The sequence below is a fragment of the Branchiostoma lanceolatum genome, chromosome 8 (assembly GCF_035083965.1).
Source record: "Branchiostoma lanceolatum isolate klBraLanc5 chromosome 8, klBraLanc5.hap2, whole genome shotgun sequence".
Taxonomy (NCBI): Eukaryota; Metazoa; Chordata; class Leptocardii; order Amphioxiformes; family Branchiostomatidae; genus Branchiostoma; species Branchiostoma lanceolatum.
In genome coordinates, this window is record NC_089729.1 from 5555330 (window position 1) to 5576368 (window position 21039).

Consider the following 21039-nt stretch of genomic DNA (forward strand, 5'->3'; position numbering starts at 1 on the left):
TAAGTGAAGAATTGGCACAGCAAACAGAACTGAACTTACGGACATGATGTGCAGACTTGGCAAGATGATTTGCAAAATCTGAGTGTATTACTTTTCATAGCAATAGCTACTACATGTACATGTATAACATCTGGGTTATGATGAAATATATTTGAAAAAGGACATCAATGGCTTTGATGAGATCATTTTTATCATGACAGGATTCATCTTTAACATTTAGGGGCTACAGTAGATCTAAAAAAGGCTGTAAACTAATTTCCAAGTGCCTGAGTAACAAAAGCTACATCACTGTCCTGACACTAATACCATTATTCTACTACGGTACTTCACCTTTGCATGAGCCTCTTAACTCATCATACATAACCACTATAGTAGAAGGTATAGTAGGAATGCCAAACGTTAGGCCTGCAGTAATTCATTGTGTGTGATTCATTTTGAAAGCAAAAGAGCTCATTTTTTAAAAGCATCCCCTAGCAGTCAGTACTACAATTGCAGACACCAACTTTTCACCTAATCTTGGTTGGGTGTGATTCTTACCTTCATACATTTCACATTGTAGTCTATGTGAAACCATGCTGTTCTTAACCTAACATTTCTATCTCTAAACAATTGTTACCTAGTAGTGTGTGAGTAGATATACCCCGGTATGATGTACCTTTGTCAGAAAGCACAGTGAAAGAAATCAGTGTCTTACCAAGTGCAAATGTTACACATTTATTCTGTAATCTTGAATATTGCAAATATTGTGGAACTTAAGAAAAACTGACACATTAGCAAATCACTTCATATCTAAACCTTTCACACTACTTTGTACATTTCATTAACATTTGAACTAACCATAAAACTGTGTAAAAGCATAGGGTATCAATATTTGGTCTCATATCTTCAGTTGCGGCTTCGTGGCAAATAAGAGTAATTTTAGTCTCTATGATGCAAAGACTTTCCAACACAAGTTGCACAGTACTTTCAAGACCAACATATCCTTTTTTATTTAATACACATTTCCACAGGAGTAATTTTTAAAATTGAACGAGCTAAATGGTTGTAAATGTTTGTAAATTAAAGCTTTGCATACATATGAACACAAAGTCAAAGGAAATACTCATTATTTTCTCCTCGGGCAAATCAAGCTCGAAGCAGTACTAATCCACAGCATGATAACACTGTCTCTAATATTGCTTTTCACTGTTTACCTATTGTCTACCTGTCATACTATCATAGCGTGCAATGAAATATGAATAACAGGAAGTGGCCATTAACAATGGTAGTATGGATATATAGGAGACTCTGACAAAAGGGTGTTGTTAATAATGAGGTGATGCATGACATAATGCCATGTCTGGAAGGCATGATTGACAAAATAACTCATCTCCAGTTATATAAATCCGGATGCTTAAATATTCATGACGGGGCAATGGTGAATCATTTTGTACACTTTTGTCAGGAAATGAGATGGTTTATATAAATAGATTATAGATGGCACTCCACATAACAGGTCAGGTAAGGCCCATTCCATTTTAAATCTTAAAGGGGTGGCTTCAGTGCTTTCTAAATGTATGTTCTTTCATGTAGATATGGACACTTTCATCTTCAAGTTTCACTTCTAGTTCTTCCTTAACGGTGTACATGTACCTATGACTTTGACTTTAAACCTTATGACCTATAAACCCAAAGTCATTGTATTCCTGTAAATCTATTGTCTTTTGCAACAATGGCCCAAACATTGCACCAGCCTTCACATAAAATCATCCAAATGCTTTATGATACAAATGTACCAGTCTTCAACGTATCATGAGGCACTACAACAGATTACTGAAGATTTCTGCAGCTGTATCTATCTTTCTTTGACCAAGCAGTTTAAGAGAACTTCAAGTCAGTCAAAGATGTTTATAACCAATATAAGTATCATATTGTTTACAAAATATCCATTCTTCAATCTAAATAATCTTGTTATGGAACCAAACTTTATACCTTGATACCATAACTACTAAAACAGGAAAAAAACATTTCAAGTTATAACCCAACAGTTTCATTCAGAAATAAAAGGCGAACTCAACAAGTTTCAGCTGTAACGTTACTAACTTTGTTACCAATAATTCTACATTTCTCATTAAAGGAAGACTAAAGAAATACTGTATTAACTTTTTAAATATTCCTATATTACTACATTGTAGTCAGCTGTTTCATATACATATTTATTTCATTTTCAATATCTATGGTAATTTTACAAATCTCTGGCAAATACAGCAACTTGCAGTCAGTATGTGGTGGGCCATATCTCGAATTGGACAAGTGTTTATCACACAGGCTGACCACATCAAAACTCTTTGTTGCGACATCCACGCTTGGTGTGCCCTGCAGAGAGAAAGGCTTATTAGTATTTGGTCAACATGCAGCAGCAACATTTATCATATGTAAAGTAGACGTTGAGGTACTGCTTGGTAGAATCAAAATAGAAAGCATTCTTCAACTTGTGGTGACATCATGTCCATCATAGTTGTATAAGCCATATGAGACATCATTATTTTATTTGCCGAATGAACAATTTGTCTAGAAATAAAGAATCACTGGTGGTAAACTCTTTAAACAGATTCTATGGTGTGAGGCTTCATACTGTAATTCACTTTATTTTCACGGAAGCAAAATATCACAGTGTAAGGAAAATTGACATTTTCACTAAACTTTAACTTCACGGTGCCGACAAGTGATTTACAGAACGGATGTGTGAAGGAATCATAAATAATTACAACAGTTTTTTTCATGGTGATGATAAGTTCACGGTACAGGGGTGACAGTGAAAACAGTGAACATAAAGTTACAGTGAAAGAAACAAGAATTACAGTATTCCAAATGTTCAGATTTACTTTTCAAATCATAGAAACAGCAAATCATTTCAGCCTTGTAAGTTGTATTCCCACCTATTTCACCACAGGCTCCACACTTTGGGGGTTTCCTCTTCCTGGAGTTTTCCTGGTCCCAGTCTCCATCACTGCTGTTGCCACGGTTACCCCTGCCACGCCCTCTACCTCCCCGCCCGCCCCGGCCACGACCTGTGGCTCCCTGAAAACCTCCTGAAAACAAAGTACAATTAGGTCTAAATATCCCTTAGCTGTAATGCACAAATAGAATATGCGTACAGTACGGTATATCAACACAGATTCATAAATGACATTACTGATTTTTAGTATCTGAAGATAGTGGATAAAACAACATTGCACAGGCTACCTGTTAGATAAATATCAAGGATTTGAAAGTACTGTACCTCTGAAGCCATCTCCTGACCCCCCATTATCAGGTGCATCTGCCCACTGGAAGAAGCCACACTGCTCTCCCCGAGGCTTCACACAGGTGTGGAACTGTCTGCCCTTGTTGTTGCCTTCCTTCTGAACCGTTCTCCTATGGAGAAAGAAATGTGGTTTAGTACATGTAATGGGAGAGAGTCACATTCATGAGTTTTTACAGGCCTCAGACATCTTACAAAACTCACAGAAGAACCAGATACAATGCAACTGAAAACTTATTTTGAGTGACGATGTGATTTTAGATGCAAAGCACAATGCACTAAGATAAAAATAATAGGAACAATATTTGTTTCTTGGATTGGATATAAACCACTTTTTCTGTGTGGTTGTAAGGCCTGTACCACTGACTGCTGTGATCTTCATTTACAATAGCTGAATAAGGTATATCCTGACTTTCAGATATGTCAACCCTAAACTACGCATATATTAAAGTGATAAGTAATGACAACTCACGTCACACTGGCCTGGCCACAGTTACATTGTGGAGCATCTCCATCAAACCCATCTCCTCCAAACCCATCGCCCGACGAGAGGCTCTGTCTGTCTCCGAATCCACCCTGGTTGTTAAAGTTACTATTGCCACCACCCCCTCCGGCATTGTAGGTACTTCTGTTGTTGTGAATGTTGCTGCTGTTGTTGTAACTGTTGTTGTAACTGTTGTTGCCACCCCCACCAAAAGAGTCCCCTGCAGAAGGTGGGTTGTCGTCGGCCCAGAGGAAGAAGTCACATGGGTTGTCCATGCGGCTACACTTGTAGAACTGTCGATCTTCGTAGGCAGAGCAACAGCATATCAAACGGCAAGTTGGGCAGGAAACTAACAAGCGGTTATATCAATGGTAAGATAGTCCAGGTGAAAATATAGCTAGTATCACTCAGTTAGTGATTTAAGCACAAAACTTGGCATGCTGAAACTCAACATTTTCAGCGGTTGAGCCATTGCAAAAAGGCTGTTTCAATACAGAAGCTACAGTGCCTATCACATTATCTGTTTCATATAGCAGATGTTTGCTCATAACACAGTTCATATACATTGTACATACTGTATTTCTCTTCTAAGACGCTGTTTGACACATACCACAGTTGTTTCCTTCCTTCCTAACAGTCAGTAGCTTGGCGTTCTGCCCACAGATGCACACCACAGCATTACCGTCGCCAGCACTGAAAAAATGTCTTTCAGGTTACTTCCTTTGACAAAATATTGCAATGTAGATTACAGAAAAATACATACTGTATGCATATAGGAGATAATCTTCCGCAAATACATGTAGGAGATATTATGATAATATTAAGCAAAGGTTCACAGTCTATCAATGTGGCAAAGATAAAAATCTACATCAAACATATCATCCTGTGAGCAAATTTCATTTCACCTACCTTTGCATGGCCCCCAGGGGGGTGCGTCCAGAGCCTCCACCACCAAGAAAGCCCATACCGCTCTGATTACCAGAGTGAAAGTCTCTGGTGTTTCCACCACCTCTGTTGTTCCTTCTATCGTTACTCCCCCCTCTGGAAAGACCAGCTGCATTCCCCCTGGCATTGCCACCACCTCCTCTTGGAGGAAATGGACCACTATTGTCTCCACCCCCTCTAGGAGGTGATGGGCCATTCCCTCTGGTGTTGCCCCTCCCCCTTCCAGCATCCCCACGGCTCGGTTGGACAGGTTGGCCTCTACCAGCACCACCTGTTTGACGGCAAAACAAGAAAGCTCAAGTCAGGATAACAAGAAGAGAATTCATAGGAATCACATAATTTACATCCGTGAATAATTTCATCAGGTTGGCGAATGACTGAATAGCAAGGTTCTTTTATTCACAACCAAGCATTTTGCAAGAGCCGACGTTTCGACAGCTGTCAGCCATCTTCATCAGGGCAATACTGACTAGTTCACAGTGCCCTGAAGCTAGGAGTTACAGCTAACAATGCAGTCCCAAACGTAAGGTATTGTTTCATTAATACATACTTGACAATGGTGAGATGATGGGGTTCCAAATGTAAAGTATTGTTACATTAAAGATACTGTTAAGCAACATAATTACAGTTGCTGTCCCAATTTGTATAGTTAGAGTTAAAACATACTTTTGCTTTCTGGCCATTATGGCAGCACTGGTTCCAGTGCAATGTACAAAGTAGAATCTTTGAATAGTGGAATGATTAAACAAGTTGACAGAAAACTCACCACCACCACCGCGGAGCTGCTGTTGCTGTGGCTGAGCCCTGAGGTAGTTCAGGTTGAACAGCTCACGTACTGTTTCGTCACAACCACCGATACAACCCACGTACCTGAAAGGGTGCAAAGTAACAAGTATGTCTTGAGACCTTTTGTTTGTTTGTATTGCATTAAGGCATAACAATGATAGGATGAGCTTGTAAGTGAACTCCTACTCTGGACACCAACTCATGGACACTCCAGTGTCAGGCGACCCCGACGGACCTACATTGACCAACTAGTTGGGGACGTAGGGGTGAGAGCCAAAGATCTAGAGCACTTAATGGCAGACCGTAGCGACTGGAGGAAGAGGGTTGACTTAGTCCGGGCAACCCGCCCGACATGATGATGATGAAGGCATAACACACCAGGTTTGTACTGAACAGTAGAAGCTGCATATCTGGACAGATTTGTATGATCCACTCACAACGGGAAGGACCCCTTCTCTTATCCTTGCATTCTTTTTTTCTAATTGATGTTATAGACAGCTGTGTCAAGGGGAAGCTTGGGTATCGACTTGAAAAACCAAAAAAACCATCTCACAGTTATACATAGAAAAGGGGCAAAAAAGAAACCATCTTCTTGGAGATTAGCTCAACTTACCAGGAAAACAATATAATTAAAGTGTTTCCATTGTAAGACTAGAATAGACCCAAATAATCTGTGCAGTTAGTGTTTACTTTGTTTAAAACATGTTCAACTGTAGAGATGTACTTTACTTACTCCAGAGGAATCATGGGAGGAACAGATCCCCTCTTGAACTTAAACTTGACCTTGTGGACAGGTCCAGGCTGACACTGCATAGAATGAATTTTGCAGGTTATTGCTTTGCTATAATTCCTTATTTCAGAATAAAGAATGATTTTATTACTTCATAAACAAATTACAGGAACAGTAAGACAAACAACAAATGCATGAAGACATGTAGCTTAAAATTTTAAGTGCACAGGTTCAATATCAAATTGTTAGTAAACAACTAGCAATAGATATAGGTTAACATGCAATCAATATTCTATGAGTGAGCAGAAATCAATCATATGCCGTTCTTGTCACAACCTGATTTCCAGTTTGTTATTACCCATTGAGAAAGAAGTTTTTTTGTTAGAAGATCTCTGGTGAAAGGTAAATTTGAAGCTCCCTTGTCATAACTTCCTCATCTATCATTAGCTGATGGGTAGTGCTGCGTTCCTAAACGTAACATCAGGTACAGGTACCGGTACGGAGGTTTAGGTACAGGTCCAGACCTATACCTGTACCGAACATTTTGCAAAATTTACATATGATTCTTCAATGACAAAAACATAAACTGTTTCAACTTGTCAATAGATCTATCTTTGTTCAAAGAGCATAATCAGGTTTCCTACTGCCAAACTCCCTTGGCCTTGCTATCAAAACTCCTGACTGCCTGAATGATCTGTTGCATATTAGTTACGCTGTTCCAAGGTATCACTTTGGTCACGTTTGGTATAGGCATGAGATCAGATCAGTCACAAAATAAGCACATACCTGGTGTAAATTTATATCGGTACAGTACCGGTACTTCATGATCTGGTATTCTAGACCTGTACCGATTCAATTTTACAGTACAGTACAGGCACACAGTACCGGTTCGCAGCACTACTGATGGGTAAAGTTTTTATCCTGAGTAAGTGTACGCACCCTTGTACAAATAGCTTCGTCGCATGTCGCCTCGAGAACGTTAGCAGGGAACCAGACAACAGCTCGGCAGTCGGGATAACCCATACAGCTCAACATCAGCCTGTTGGGAAGACCACAATGTGTTAGAGACCATCAATGCACATCCATCAGAAAACTTTAGCCTGGAATCCAAACCTATTATAGCTCCCGAGTCTCTAAATATGCAGAGAGAGACTCGGGAGCTATAACAGGTTTGGATTCCAGGCTAATAAAACTTTACATTTACAGAAATCAACAATGTAGACACCTGCCAGTTTGCAGGTGAACTGCAAACACCAAAGGAGATTGTAGATCTCAAACACACAACAAAGCTAGTCTCTACCAGACTGACTACACCAGCTATAGGTATCATTAATGCCCGGAGAGTTTGGCCACCATAGGTTTCATTTGCAGTGAGTGTGGGGGGAATGTAAACCTTCCTGTGGACTGACTCTCCTGGCCAAATATTGAACTAAACAGAATTCAACAATCCGTACCCCGTAGGAAGGCCTGGAGGAGGCTGCAACAAATCCAGGTTTTGAGTATTTTCATTGCTAAAAGTATATCAACTTCAAGTTCAACAATCCATACCCCCGTAGGAAGGCCTGGAGGAGGCTGCAACAAATCCACGTTTTGAGTGTATTTTCATTGCTAAAAGTATATCAACTTCAAGTGTTGGGACCCCGTGAGAAGGGGGCTGTTTTACTGCAGCTCTACAGCTGTCCTTACCCGCCGTCCTTGCGTGTTTTGATGACCATGCTCTCCCCACACTGTGGACAGGGGCGCACAGGAGGGGACACTTGGGCTGGGTTCATATCTGAAGTGGACAACAACTATATCAACAAGTGCAAGCATGTATTCCAGGGGCATAGTACAGAAAATAAACTTGATATCAAAGGTTCTGGTCAGTACAAAAGACTGCTTTGAAAGCAATCCATCATCATTCTTTATACAGTACTTATCAACATACTAAAAAAAATTCTCAAGCAGATGCAGGTTAAAAACTTTACATAGAAAGACATTCTCCACCAAAGGTAATCACTCAAGAAATAACACTAAGATTGCCCTACCTTGTTCTACAAAAGGTTGTGCTTCTCCAAAGTAGGTACCCAAAGCCTCATCTAATTTCATGGCCTGTAATGTCGGGATAACAGACGGTCTTTATATTATTACAAACTCAAAATTGACTGTTTGCAGACATATCTATTTTTGGGAAACAAAGAAAGAATAAGAACCCAAACAATGTATTTCCTCACCTGGGCACAAGCCTCGATGAACACCTGTTTGTACTTTTGTACCTGTCCTGCTAGCACCACTGGAAAGGAAACACAATTTTCAATTGAATGATAAATTTCTATTCCAGTAAATTAGGTACTAGTAAATGGCAAAAGGTTTAGAATAAACATTAACATTTGAGCAACTGTCACACAAATGTCAAGAGAACAAGAAACCTTTGTCATACGTTATATACAGTAGAATACAGATATGACACAGAGGTGGTATGAAGTATATCAAGATAACAAGATAACAATATTTGTCTATGTCACAATAAGATTTATATATTTCCTCAGTAGCCTCACCTTTAGGGTCTTTCCGTCCTTCACAGATGAGCTTCAGGTCAGCCTCTAGTTCTGACCTCAGGTTGGGTTTGGACATCTCATACCCCATGGCATCATAACCTGGTAAAAAATAAAAGTTATCTGAGCAAAGCAAGACTCTTCAAAAACTTCAAATGACTTTTTTGTGATTACAAATTAGGGTACAATAAACATGGCCTCGTACAAGGTACACCTGAAATGGTACCAAATGAGAAAAGGGATACATGTATCACATCATCAATGTATATAACAACGATGCTACAATAGAATTAGTTACCTTCCACAAGCCCCATGCCGAGTTCCCCTGGCACAAATCTGCCGTCCTGTTGGACACCCACATACATCCTGGATTTGATCGTCTCTATGTGTTCAGCATGGGTGGCATCTGTGCCTGAAACACAAGAAAACAAGAGTCTCTAGCCGCACCGACTCTGGGAAGGATGTATTTGCTTGTGTTATATATATATATATATATATATATATAGTGTCCTCCTATAGAGTCACGGAAAGCTACAATAGCGATAACGAAGGATGCACGAAGATTCCTTTTTTCTCTGGGTTTTGGGCATCCCTACCTTCCCTGAGGTCTTGCCCTGTACTTTACAACACAACATTTGTTACCAATTCTCAGTACAACAACAAATCCCGAAGCCACTTTGGAAGTTGGCTGCCGCTTTCGGCAGTGTGGCTTGATGATTGGCCATGCTAAGTTCTGTGAGTACATGAAAATGCAAGTAGAATCTCTCCGTGGTTGGGAGGCTAAAGGTTACATTGCACTACATGTAGCTTACCGATTCCATGTTTGTCCATCAGAGCAATTAGATCAGCCTCAGACAGCAAAGGAGGAGGGCTGGTCTGCCCTTGGGTCATCTGTGGGGGCATGGAGGATATTTCAATCGTGAAGAAAACATAAGAGAGTTTTACAACAAATTTGCAGTTTGAAACACAAATCCAAACAAGGTAGCGAGCATGGAAAGCACTTCTTACCTCAATGGCTGAAGGCTGGAAGGTTTCCCCCTGGTTAAATACTGGGATCACCTACAGAACAGAAAGTTTACATAAATTATATATCTATACCTGTGATAACAAAAGACATGCTGTAAAAAAATCCTCCTGTGCCTACATAATACATGTACTAAGGCGTCAATTTGAAAAAAATTGTGATGAAGGATATTTCCAGTGAAGTGAGCAGTATCAACATACATGTACATGACTTCGAAGTAAATCTATTTACCTTTGCGTTCCACTTGTCATAGGGGTAAACATCAAGGTAGTTTCTGGCAATGATCATCAGGCCTTGTGCAGTGAACTATGGGAAAGAACAAGGACAGAAACTTTAAAGTTAAATGGAGAAATGAATGAACTAACCTCCCATCAACAAATCTCTGCCATGCGATTTCAAGATATCCGAAAACCAAGAAATTGAATATCGGTGTCGCCTAACCCTGACCTAACAACTGAACTTGTCTATATTTGAACTAACATATTAAGAGAATTCAGACCCTACAACTGGATAAGAATTCGGAGATTCATTTCCGGACGTTTCGAGTGACATCCATCACTCTTCTTCAGCGTCACTAAAATGAACTAGCTGAACTATCCACTCATTCTCTCTATATATTGTTTACCAGGATGTCTAACCTTCACAAAAGTAACATTGACTACGTTCCATTCAGAAACAATATTAGAAGCAAATTTAGTAATGGTTTTATTTTTATTTTTTTTATTCATCAATTCACATTCACACATGTCACGAACAATGGCAGCCCATTGACTGAATTGGAGTTCGGGCATTACAATTCATAGGACAGCAAAATTCCATTAAAATATTTCAACACTACTTTGTACTTAAGACAACATTAGGAATAAGGACTATATACATTTAAAATCAACAATCGAATTCAGCTTACAAATTGAGAGGTCAGGTCAAATTTGTACCGACCTTCTCTCCATTGATGTCTATCTCTACTGTTGTCTCCTGCCCCTGTGCATCTTGGGATAGACAGGCCAGGAAGTGCCGAACTATAAACTCATACAGTTTCTTCTCGTTACCCTGAAAAGGAACGGATTAACATTGTCATTGGAGAAACACTTATCAATGACATGTGGACCTAAACTTCTAATCTTAGAACAGATAACATGTTGAGTCAGGTTGCCAACCACTTGCCAGAACATGAATCAAAACATGATATACCTCCATTATTTGATTATACTGCTGCTGGGGTCCCTGACACAGGAGTGAGCAGAAGTAAGCCAGTTAACGGTAATCTACAAGCAGATCTATCGTTGGAAAGGTAGTATCAAAAGGGTGGCTTTTAGTACTGGTTGGCCCTTTTCGATACTGCCTTGCCACCAATAGATCTGCTTGGAGATTAGTTAACAGAACAGATGAACATTTTAATTTAAACCCACCTGTAGATTATCGGTGTATTTTGTACACATCAAAAGGGTGGATTTTAGTACTGGTTGGCCCTTTTCCATACTGCTTTGCCACCAATAGATCTGCTTGGAGATTAGTTATCAGAACAGATGAACATTTTTAACCCACCTGTAGATTATCGGTGTATTTTGTAGGATGAATGGGAGGATGTGCGTTGTCAGTCTTGTTGCCGTTGCGTGGGTTGGGTCCCCTCTGCAGCACCCCTGCAGCAAACCCTCCCCAGTCTGCGTCCACCGTCTGCAGCTGCACCAGACCCTGCAGATCCATGTCCTTGGAGAACATGTTGGTCTCAGTACGTGGGTAGCTGATGTAACTGTGGGGAGGACGTCTATGTTACTCAAGTCCAGTTGTTTTTGGTACGGTTTGTAAACTTTGTATATATTACATGTGATACGTGGCATACACAGTGCCCATCTAGATAAAAGGAGGAATCATGAAATCAAGAAACAGCTTTAAGTACAAGAGGAAGAAAACCGACCCTTGATTGTATAATTTCTCTGCTATCTTCATGGTTTCCTTGGCGTTGATTCTTAGCTTCCGAGATGCCAGCTTCTCAAGTTCCACTGTCTCCAACGGCTGTGGTCGCCACTTGCTCTTCGGACGACTGGTAACGCTGGTCACTCTTGCCAGCGGGTTTTCCATCACGATCTGGTACAGGACGAGACAGGCTGTATGGCTGAACAGACGATTGCGCTTCCAGTTGAAGTCCACCCTGCCGTCCTCTGTCTCGTGGGACACCTTGATTTTGTGGAACGTCTCTGGGATAAAGTTCTGTATCGCTTTATACCGCTCCACAACGAAACCTAGCGTAGGGAACTGGCAACTGCCATAGCTGATGACCTGATCACTCAGGACATTGGGAAATATCTTCTGCAGCCTGAGTGTCTGGAAACGTGTGAAGGCTGCACCTATTCTGAGATCCAGCTCTGATCGGACGTTCACAGCATCCGACGACCGATAGTCTGGTTGTGCGAGGTTGCGACAGGCTGACGTTATTGACTGAGGTGTGAAGTCTGAAAATCGAGCGCGGTAAATTCTGATGTTTGGTTTGACTGCCTTGCAAACATCGATCACCTCGGTCCCGATGTTCTCTCCTTCACGATCACAGTCCGTCCATATAACCAGCACCTGGCACTGTCTCGCCTCTCGTTCCAACGTCCGCTTGATGTCCTTGAACTGATCAGGGCAGTGTTTCTCCACACCCGCATCAAACAAGGCCACGGGCTGACAGCTGTGCCATTTTTGGTAGCTGCCCTTGAAGTCCAGCTCTAGGAGGTGACCTGACACAGAGGTCATGAACATGGAGCTCTGCTTGTTCAAAATGTTGTACTCGAATTCGTAGATCTTGTTGAACTTGGAGAAGCCTTCTCTCCTGCGATACCTGTAACAGCGACAGAAAAAGACAATGGAAAAAAAGTCACACTATGAATACTTGATTCCGACTGACAAGAAGAAAATGCAGTCATCTTCCTTTACAGAAAATTGTATTGACAGGATGACCAAAAATTCAGGACGTACAAAAAATATTGGGCAAAAAAAGTGACAAAGAGTTCTTATTAACTAGCCTGTTAATAGATAGTGTCAATTTTCTTATTTGTCAGGAACAATCTTTTTCAACCCCTCGATGCCAGAAGTAGTAAAAGATCCAACTGCAGATCTGTGTATACTCCAAGTTTAAGTTTATCTCACGGATATCAACAACAACTGCAGGGAAGAAATACCCAACATGTTAAAAGTGCCCTACCTGCCATTAGACAGTACGTCTGCTATCGCCTTTGCTGCGTCGTTTTTCTCGGCGACATTCAGAACTTTCTGTGTCCGTCCAGCCATAGTTCTGTGGAACGGTGTTGTTGTTGTTGTTGTTGTTGTTGTTGTTGTTGTTGTCAGAAACGATCTGATCACACAGACTCTCCTGATCACCAGCACACTGCTAAACATAACCACTTTTCCCTCAAACCTTATCCCTCACACAGTTACCCTTAAATGGCTACACAAATCCCCGACATATCTATGCGTGTTTTTAAAGCCCAAAGTTACCAGTTGTCGGTCAAAAACGCCTGATCAAACGAGATATGACAGGAATGTCGAAACGCTGGCGCGAAAATCTTTCAACTTGGCCGCCATTTTCTCTTCCTTCACTGCGCAAGCGCGTGGTACGTTTGGCGGTACACTCTGATTTTACGATACTGATGTTTTCTACTTTTTCAGATTATACAGGAGGATTTGGAGTATATTCCAAGTTTAAGTGTATTTTTAGCTTTTAGATTTATATAATTGGACATTATATAATTCCAAGAAAGGTGCCTCATGGACTGATAGCAACACCATATTTACGACAACCGCAAATCAGAAGGTTGCATAAACTCGCTGACGACATCTGTGTAACTGTTTGTGTTGCATCTTTACATTATTATATCACTATTAACTCTGCAGTTATGGCTGGAAGGTTACTGACTTCGCAAATATGTATCATCACAGGGAACAGAGGTGCTAGCAGATTATTCCAGAGGTAAGTTATTTGAAACACAGCAGCTTGTTCATTTTGTTCACATGCGTGGTGCCCTTCCCGTATCTTCTGTCCTTGCCATGCAAATTATGTGTGATGTAACTCATGGAATCACTATTGTATTGGCAAAGCATTTCATCCTTGTGAAGTAAAATGTTGCTGGGGTTTCTTAAGCGGCTGTTGACATAACAAAAATGAACATCTTTATTGACAGGTTCATTCTGACAGTAGTGGGAAAAAAATCTGTTATTGACAGGATCATCCTGTGAATATAACGCTATTTTTCCCACAATTGATGCTGTCAATATCCCCAGGCTTTTGTATATTAGTTTATGTCATGCCTGGGCCTGATAGGGGTGTTCCGGACCGTGTGATAACTATCCGTTCACATAAGGTTCGGGAGTTGTATCACACCGGCTTCCATACTACGACCATAGAATATTTTTCGAATTCATTTCGAGCGTGCTGGTTGCACCGCCATCGAAAATTCGAATACTGGATTCGGAGGTTGGAATCGATGTTGTTACAGTTTTGTGTTTGAGGACACGAAACTCCCTCAACTATTGGCATATTCCGCATTGAAATGTGTGTTTTCTCGGGTGGGTATGACATAAAGAAAATACAACATGGTGTATCCCGCATCACCCTCGGTCCCATACAGAATACCCTGTGTTGTATTCTATAAATATCGCCATTTCCATGTGTCCAATCTAACGTTATATCAATTTGCTTGCTTACTTGCATATCAATTTAAGAACATGGAATAAGTTAGAAATGACTGGGAGGAGTTAAAATTTTCTGAAAAAGTAGAATGAATTTCTTTGAAATAATGACCATTGTTTCTTTGTTCAGACTCCTGCACACAAAGTTACTACCAAAGTGCCAGAGCCTCTCAACCTCTGCAGCAAGGTGTGCCAGGAAAACAGAGGAGCCCCCTGTGGAGGAGGACCCAGGACCAGTGAAGTTCACCACCAGTAAGGGCGCTCAGTGGAGGGTGGCACAGACCATGAACCTCAACAGGCATCGTCCAGTCAGAAAAATCGTCCCCGTGTCCCTTACCCTGACAGCTATCCTGCTGTACTTCTGTGTATTCCGCAAGGAAACATGGTTGGATGACGAGTTGGACAAAAACTTGTACGCCAGGATGCCGGGGTTATTGCCATCAGATGAGGATACTGACAGTGTTGCTATTTCAGAAGGACAAGATGTTGCTACAACAAATACACCTTCTACATAGTCATAGCAAATTTCGGAGAACTGTAAGATACTAACATACCTATAACTAGCCTGGGTGCCATCCTATTTCTACCGGGGCTCCTACACTCGCTTTTTTGAGGGTAGCGAGTGTAGGAGCCCCGGTAGAAATAGGATGGCACCCAGGCTAACCTATAACTTGAAACTACTGTTGTTGCTGTTTCATGCGATTTTCTCACCTAGTCATATTTTTGACTTGTGATAAGCTAAAGCATTTAGAGCTTGGCAACATTAATTGATGTACCAGTCATCTCAAGTTGATTGGTCTATTCCTTGGCTGAGATGCAGTGAAATGTAATGCGAAGCAGTTCTCTCGTCATGTACAAGAGGGCACTTAAGTCATAACTACAGTAGCTTGTAGGAATATACTACATGTAGTAACATAACCTTTGATTTTGATTTGATAAGACCAATAAACTTGTGGATATCAGAGAAATTATTCTCATATTGTGTGATTATAACGTACCTAGTCTTGCAACTGCTAGTCTTAGCCACTTCATAAGCCACACCAATTTTTTTTTTATGCTTCTCGGAATAGCCTCACCTATTTTGCCCATTTTGAAAAAAAAAATTGGGTCGCTTTTGCCATTCACAAATTTTTACTCACGATTTTACGGGTTGGGGTTTTGTGCGCGTAAGAAATTTGCGCGTGAAAAACTTGCGCGTGAAAAATTTGCGCATGAAAAAATAAAGTTCAAGAAATGTGTCAGAAAATGTGCACTACAAAATTCTTAGTCAGAAAAATGTTACCCCATGATATGATTTTGCATCAGTTTCCTGAATTTTTGGTTTGAATTTTAGGTCCCTTGGGAATATCTAAGCTGACTCCCAAGGGATTTAAAACCTTTTTGGAAGTTTTAAGCTTAAAACTTGAAATAAGATGACCCACAATGGAATGAAGTATCTTATTGTTGCATTCTACAGTTCAAAATGTTGTTCTTTCAATCTTCAAGTGATTTTTAAGTGATTTTCAAATGTTAAGTTTTCACGCCCAAAAAAGTTTGAAATTTGCGCGTGAAAGAATCTGCTTGAGAAAAGATTAAATTAGGCTAATAGAATGAAGAAAAGCTTCAAATAGTTACATTTTACAATACAAAACCTTATATAAGTAAGTTGACTATGGATTTCTTAAAGATTTAAGTGATTTTCAAATGTTTAGGTTTCAAGCCCCAACAAGTTTAACTATTCCCAAGGGACCTATTCCCAAGGGACTAAAAATCTTAAGTTTTCAAACCATAAATTCAGGTGTCAGATGAAAAATTGTATCATGGGATCACATTTTCCTGTCTAAGAAAATTATACTGCACATTTTCTGACACATTTTAAAGAAATTTATTTTTTCACGCGCAAATTCTTCACGCGCAAATTCTTCACGCGCAAATTTTTCACGCGCAGAAAACCCGTTCCCGATTTTACTTTTTGTTCAGCTTTTAAACTCAGTGAATAGCCACTAAAATAGATTATAAAGGTCTGCACATATCTAAAAAGTTGTAATTTTCCATTTATCACAAATATTTCTCAATATCAATCCATATATTACATGGCAAAAGGTAATGCTGTTACTGAAATTATAGTACTAGATCAGTAATAGGAAGGGGTGCATTGCATAAAATGAGCCATACAAAGCTGAAACTTTAATAATCCTCTTATTCTGTATGTCATGTGAACCCTTATCTTCACCCCAGACTTTTTGGAAAAAAATTTTATTCAGATTTTGTCAGAAAAAATTTAAGCGACAGGGCGAAAAAAAAAATTAGAGGATCAACAAATAAAATTGGTGTGGCCTAAGGCTGTAAATGCTACGTTTACCTACCAAATTGTCACATGGCCTTACCTCATTGATGGACATATTTACTACAGTGCAAATATTAAGCCAGGGAAGGCAATTTCCAGATTTTAGCCAGCTTTTTACTAATACTGTACATGAAGAAATGTTCAGTTTTCGCGGAGGACTCTTCAGCGCGAACTTAGAACTACCACGAAACTTTTTGCCCACCTGACTGTAGCTCAAACACAGACTTAAAACCACTGCGAACACTCTATTTTCTCCTTAGGCCACGCCAATTTATTTTGTTGCTTCCTGGAATAGCCTGTCCTATTTTTCCCATTTTGAAAAAAAAATTGGGTATCTATTCCCGTTCACAAATTTTAACTCCCAATTTTACAATCTGTTCAGTTGTAAAACTTGATAGCCACCAAAATAGATTATAAAGGCCTGCACATACTTAAAAGTGTGGTCACAGTATTGATCATAAATAATGATTTTTTATTTATTAAAACTACATTTCTCAATATCAATCCATATATTACATGGCAAAGGGTAGTTTTGTTACTCAAGTTATAGTACTAGATCAAAGAAAGGGGTGCATTGCATAGAATAGGCCATACAAAGCTGAAACTTTAATAATCCTCTTATTCTTTGTTATGTAAACCCTTATCTTCACCCCAGACTATTTGCAACAAAAAAATTTCGCCCTCGTTCCAATTTTTTTCTGAAAAAATCCGAGAAGCAGCAAATTAAATTGGTGTGGCCTTACTATGAAATAAAAGCCACTCGAACTTAAATGCATTTACAGTAACCTTGGCTTACCCTTCTCCCTAACCTGTAATCAATAAAGAAAGGGGTGCCAAATGGCTGCTTCAGTGTGCTAAAGGTTAAGATAGGATAACTTTTTTGTATCAATATTGAAGTTGGCTTTTAGTATTCTATGGAAGTCATGAAATTGAAAATGGACAATTTTTGTGCTGATGCTGTTGATCTGATATGTAACAATGTTCCTGTTACAAATCAAGATTTTACCAAGCTCCTTTGAGAAACTGACTGCTAGTTAGTCACATCATAGGTGTTGATTTGTGAGGACTGTCTAGGTCCCAGTTGTAGGAAGGTGATAAGGCAAGATTGAGGGCCAGGTGGACATTTCTTACCTTTAATATCATGTGATGCGAGGACATTGGAAGCGTGTAACTTATTGGCAATTTTGATTGCTCAGCTTTATAACTTCTTTGTGAAATGTGGACCAGGGACAATCATATCCTATGGAATTGAGGCAAGAAAAATGGCAAATACTTTTGTAGGGACATTTATAATCATATCCTATGCCATGGAATCTAATTGAGGCAAGAAAAATGGCAAATACTTGTGCAGCCCACATTAACCTCAATTTTTGTACCCTTCTTTTGGATTGCCAAATGTACTAGGCCATACCAAACCTGGATTTCGGATTAAGTCTTTGGCAGTAGATTTACCTGGTATTCTGGCACAGATACATTTCTCCTCAAATTGACAAATTTTAGGATTCATAAACCATCCTTTGCTTACAAATTTCAGTAACAGTAAAAACATGCACTCATAATGTGGCATAGTGTGGAAGGTGAATGTGTTTATTTATTACAGACATCTACATAGATGCGACAGACAACACAGAAGTGACAAGAAGGTACCAGTACCTCAGCACTTAGTGGGAGGCTGATCATGTAGTAAAACCTGATTTTGTTGTAGTCTCAAAGCTGCCAGTGTCACACAGGAAATTGTCATAGAAATCTAACTTGTATCCCTTGACTTTGAGTCTTTTGTGAAGAACAGTCAGTTATCGGTTTACAGTGGTCTAACAGTGCACACTAAGTACAATATACAGTTGACAAGACATCAGAATACATGTTTTCTTTTTGTATGACAAAGAAGTCATGGGTGAACTTAATAGAGTAACAACCGACAGACCCATGGTTTCTTTGGCAGTAAATACATATACATAACACTTAATCATTCGTAATCAGCTCACTCTGAGACATAAGCATTTGGCAGGTAGTCAGGATGGGCTCATTTGAACAAGTCCTCTAAATACATACACATAATAAAAAAGTTTGCACCTCAATCACGTTTCAAAGTTCAAAATGCTTCATGATCACCATGGTATAAAAATTGTGGATCTGAGTCTAAAACTACAGTTTGTAAAGAGTTCCTGTCTCTGCTCAATGATCTACATGACACACTAACACTGATATCTACAGATGATGGGGGAAGGGATGTTTCTATGCCCGCTCGCCACGGATACGTCGTGCCAGCTGGATGTCCTTGGGCATGATGGTCACACGTTTGGCGTGGATGGCGCACAGGTTGGTGTCTTCAAACAGACCTACCAAGTATGCTTCACTAGCCTCCTGCAGGGATACACAAGGAATATGACAGTTAACATCTGCAATTCATGTGTCAAGGATAACAAATCCCTAAGTACTAAATATCAAACATTAAGCCACATGGCATCTACAACTTTGTTTTTGCAAAGGAAATGTAAATGAGATCGCCCAGCGAGACGTGTCCAGACATGTTTACTTTTTCAGGTTATGCCAGGCTGGGTCATGACCAGGAGAGCGACCTTTGTATGTCTGCTCACAAACAAGTAAACATAACGCAAAAACTAACTTTCAGGCCAAAGAAACGTGTACAACGGCGTGGGAATACAACAGGACAGAAGTAGACGTACCTGTAACGCGCCGATGGCTGCACTCTGAAACCGAAGATCCGTCTTGAAGTCCTGGGCGATCTCACGAACCAGACGCTGGAAAGGCAGCTTGCGGATGAGCAGTTCCGTGGACTTCTGGTAACGACGGATCTCACGAAGGGCGACGGTACCGGGCCTGTAACGATGGGGCTTCTTCACGCCTCCCGTGGACGGCGCACTCTTACGAGCGGCCTTGGTGGCGAGCTGCTTCCTTGGAGCCTTCCCTCCAGTCGACTTACGGGCGGTCTGCTTCGTACGTGCCATTTCTGAGCTTTGGTGAACCGACTAGCGAAGAGCCTGGAATGAAAAAGGCACAAAATGTTAAACCTTATAAAAATTATACGCCCAAGACAACATATGCTGACAATAAGGTGCGAAGCAGACAACTTGACATTCGCGTAAGAAAGGGACACAGCTGAATGAATGGAGCAGACACACCCGAACATTTGCCCACATGATTAACATGACAAAGGTTCAATTAGCCACGACGCGCCAAAATGCTACGCGCCAAAACGAACATCTTCCATAAACCATAATATTTCCTTCATGACTATATCCAATTGTTTATACAAGTTCTATTCACATGAGCGACCAAACACTGATACAAAAACAACGGGCCAAGAAACCTTCACATCGGAGCGGAGGTCAAACCAAGCGAGCCTTACAGTGTGTCGCGACAAGTGTAATCAATGCCATATGCAAATACTGCAACACTAAACAACCGGAATTTCGCAATTATACCCAAAAGGTTTCCAGAAAATACAAAATACAAGCGATACTAGCAGTTGAAATTGATGTTAGATGCCTCGGAACCATGTTTTACATTGTACCAACACATACACGGCCACCAAAACGTATTAGGTTGACTGATATCAGACAAATGGGTACAGCGAAGACGTAACAACCTAGCCCGCCTGGAAAACGAGTTTTATATCTTGAAGACAAAAGGCATTTCCTTCGTTACGTCGGTTTGGGGCTTCATACTACTACCCACGTGCTCTTATCACGCTACAATTGAAACTTTCTTCCAATTCAACATTTCCTTCGAAATTACAACTCAGCAGTCAGCTCTGGTTGACACTGAATACACAAATGAGAGCTTGGAATAGAGAAAAGCTCGGTTCGCTCCGTTTACGTTCAACCGTTTTTGTATGGCGGGGTGGATGGTGATACAAACTAAACCTTGATGTTTCATATCCTCGTTTAGGCATATTTCTTACCCAGAACAAGCCAAAGACGCCTAAAAATAATCCCAAGATTGTAAAGAATACTTGAGCACAACATTTAGACAAAAACATTGAGCAGAACGTGTATCTCACCTCAAAAACTGAAAGATAACACAGAGATTGAAGTCAAATTCTCCGGCCAGACAGGAATAATGTGACAATTTCCTGACAGTACTTATACCACCTCTGACGTAGGATCATGTGACTAAATTACAACTCCTCGTTGGAAGCTAATATTCTGACATTTGATTGGTCAAATGGTAGCCATACTTGGCCACTGATTGGTTAAATTATATCATCGACGATTGGCTATAAGGGAGACATTTCTGGG

The 21039-nt window shown here is 40.3% G+C and overlaps 3 protein-coding genes across 3 annotated transcripts; 1 reads left to right on the top strand and 2 right to left on the bottom strand.

Annotated features, from left to right (window-relative positions):
- Positions 1 to 701: 701 nt before the first annotated feature.
- On the bottom strand, positions 702 to 13451 carry LOC136440179 (DNA topoisomerase 3-alpha-like). Its single transcript, XM_066436056.1, has 21 exons — positions 12968 to 13451; positions 11702 to 12604; positions 11332 to 11536; positions 10726 to 10836; positions 10018 to 10092; positions 9771 to 9821; positions 9575 to 9653; positions 9061 to 9174; positions 8766 to 8864; positions 8442 to 8500; positions 8256 to 8319; positions 7915 to 8002; positions 7168 to 7267; positions 6232 to 6305; positions 5479 to 5582; positions 4677 to 4983; positions 4378 to 4460; positions 3756 to 4068; positions 3263 to 3396; positions 2919 to 3071; positions 702 to 2355 (listed from the first exon to the last, which is right to left on the bottom strand). Exons 1-21 carry the CDS (start codon positions 13159 to 13161, stop codon positions 2318 to 2320), a joined length of 3348 nt encoding a protein of 1115 aa, XP_066292153.1. The 5' UTR covers positions 13162 to 13451; the 3' UTR covers positions 702 to 2317.
- Positions 13452 to 13568: 117 nt separating this feature from the next.
- Positions 13569 to 15405, top strand: LOC136440181 (ubiquinol-cytochrome c reductase complex assembly factor 4-like). Its single transcript, XM_066436058.1, has 3 exons — positions 13569 to 13732; positions 14582 to 15005; positions 15116 to 15405. Exons 1-2 carry the CDS (start codon positions 13659 to 13661, stop codon positions 14964 to 14966), a joined length of 459 nt encoding a protein of 152 aa, XP_066292155.1. The 5' UTR covers positions 13569 to 13658; the 3' UTR covers positions 14967 to 15005; positions 15116 to 15405.
- Positions 15406 to 18343: 2938 nt separating this feature from the next.
- LOC136440180 (histone H3.3A) lies at positions 18344 to 20935 on the bottom strand. The gene is made up of 3 exons (XM_066436057.1): positions 20802 to 20935; positions 19465 to 19779; positions 18344 to 19141 (listed from the first exon to the last, which is right to left on the bottom strand). Exons 2-3 carry the CDS (start codon positions 19744 to 19746, stop codon positions 19013 to 19015), a joined length of 411 nt encoding a protein of 136 aa, XP_066292154.1. The 5' UTR covers positions 19747 to 19779; positions 20802 to 20935; the 3' UTR covers positions 18344 to 19012.
- Between the last annotated feature and the right edge of the window lie 104 nt (positions 20936 to 21039).

Coding starts and splice junctions, on each gene's coding strand:
- LOC136440179 (XM_066436056.1), bottom strand. CDS start 13,161: ATGTTTAGCAGTGTGCTGGTGATCAGGAGAGTCTGTGTGATCAGATCG. Junction 11,537..11,701: donor GAGAAATTATACAATCAAGG/GTCGGTTTTCTT, acceptor TCCTCCCCACAG/TTACATCAGCTACCCACGTA. Junction 10,093..10,725: donor TAGACATCAATGGAGAGAAG/GTCGGTACAAAT, acceptor TCTTTCCCATAG/TTCACTGCACAAGGCCTGAT.
- LOC136440181 (XM_066436058.1), top strand. CDS start 13,659: ATGGCTGGAAGGTTACTGACTTCGCAAATATGTATCATCACAGGGAAC. Junction 13,733..14,581: donor GCTAGCAGATTATTCCAGAG/GTAAGTTATTTG, acceptor TTCTTTGTTCAG/ACTCCTGCACACAAAGTTAC.
- LOC136440180 (XM_066436057.1), bottom strand. CDS start 19,746: ATGGCACGTACGAAGCAGACCGCCCGTAAGTCGACTGGAGGGAAGGCT. Junction 19,142..19,464: donor CAGCCATCGGCGCGTTACAG/GTACGTCTACTT, acceptor GTATCCCTGCAG/GAGGCTAGTGAAGCATACTT.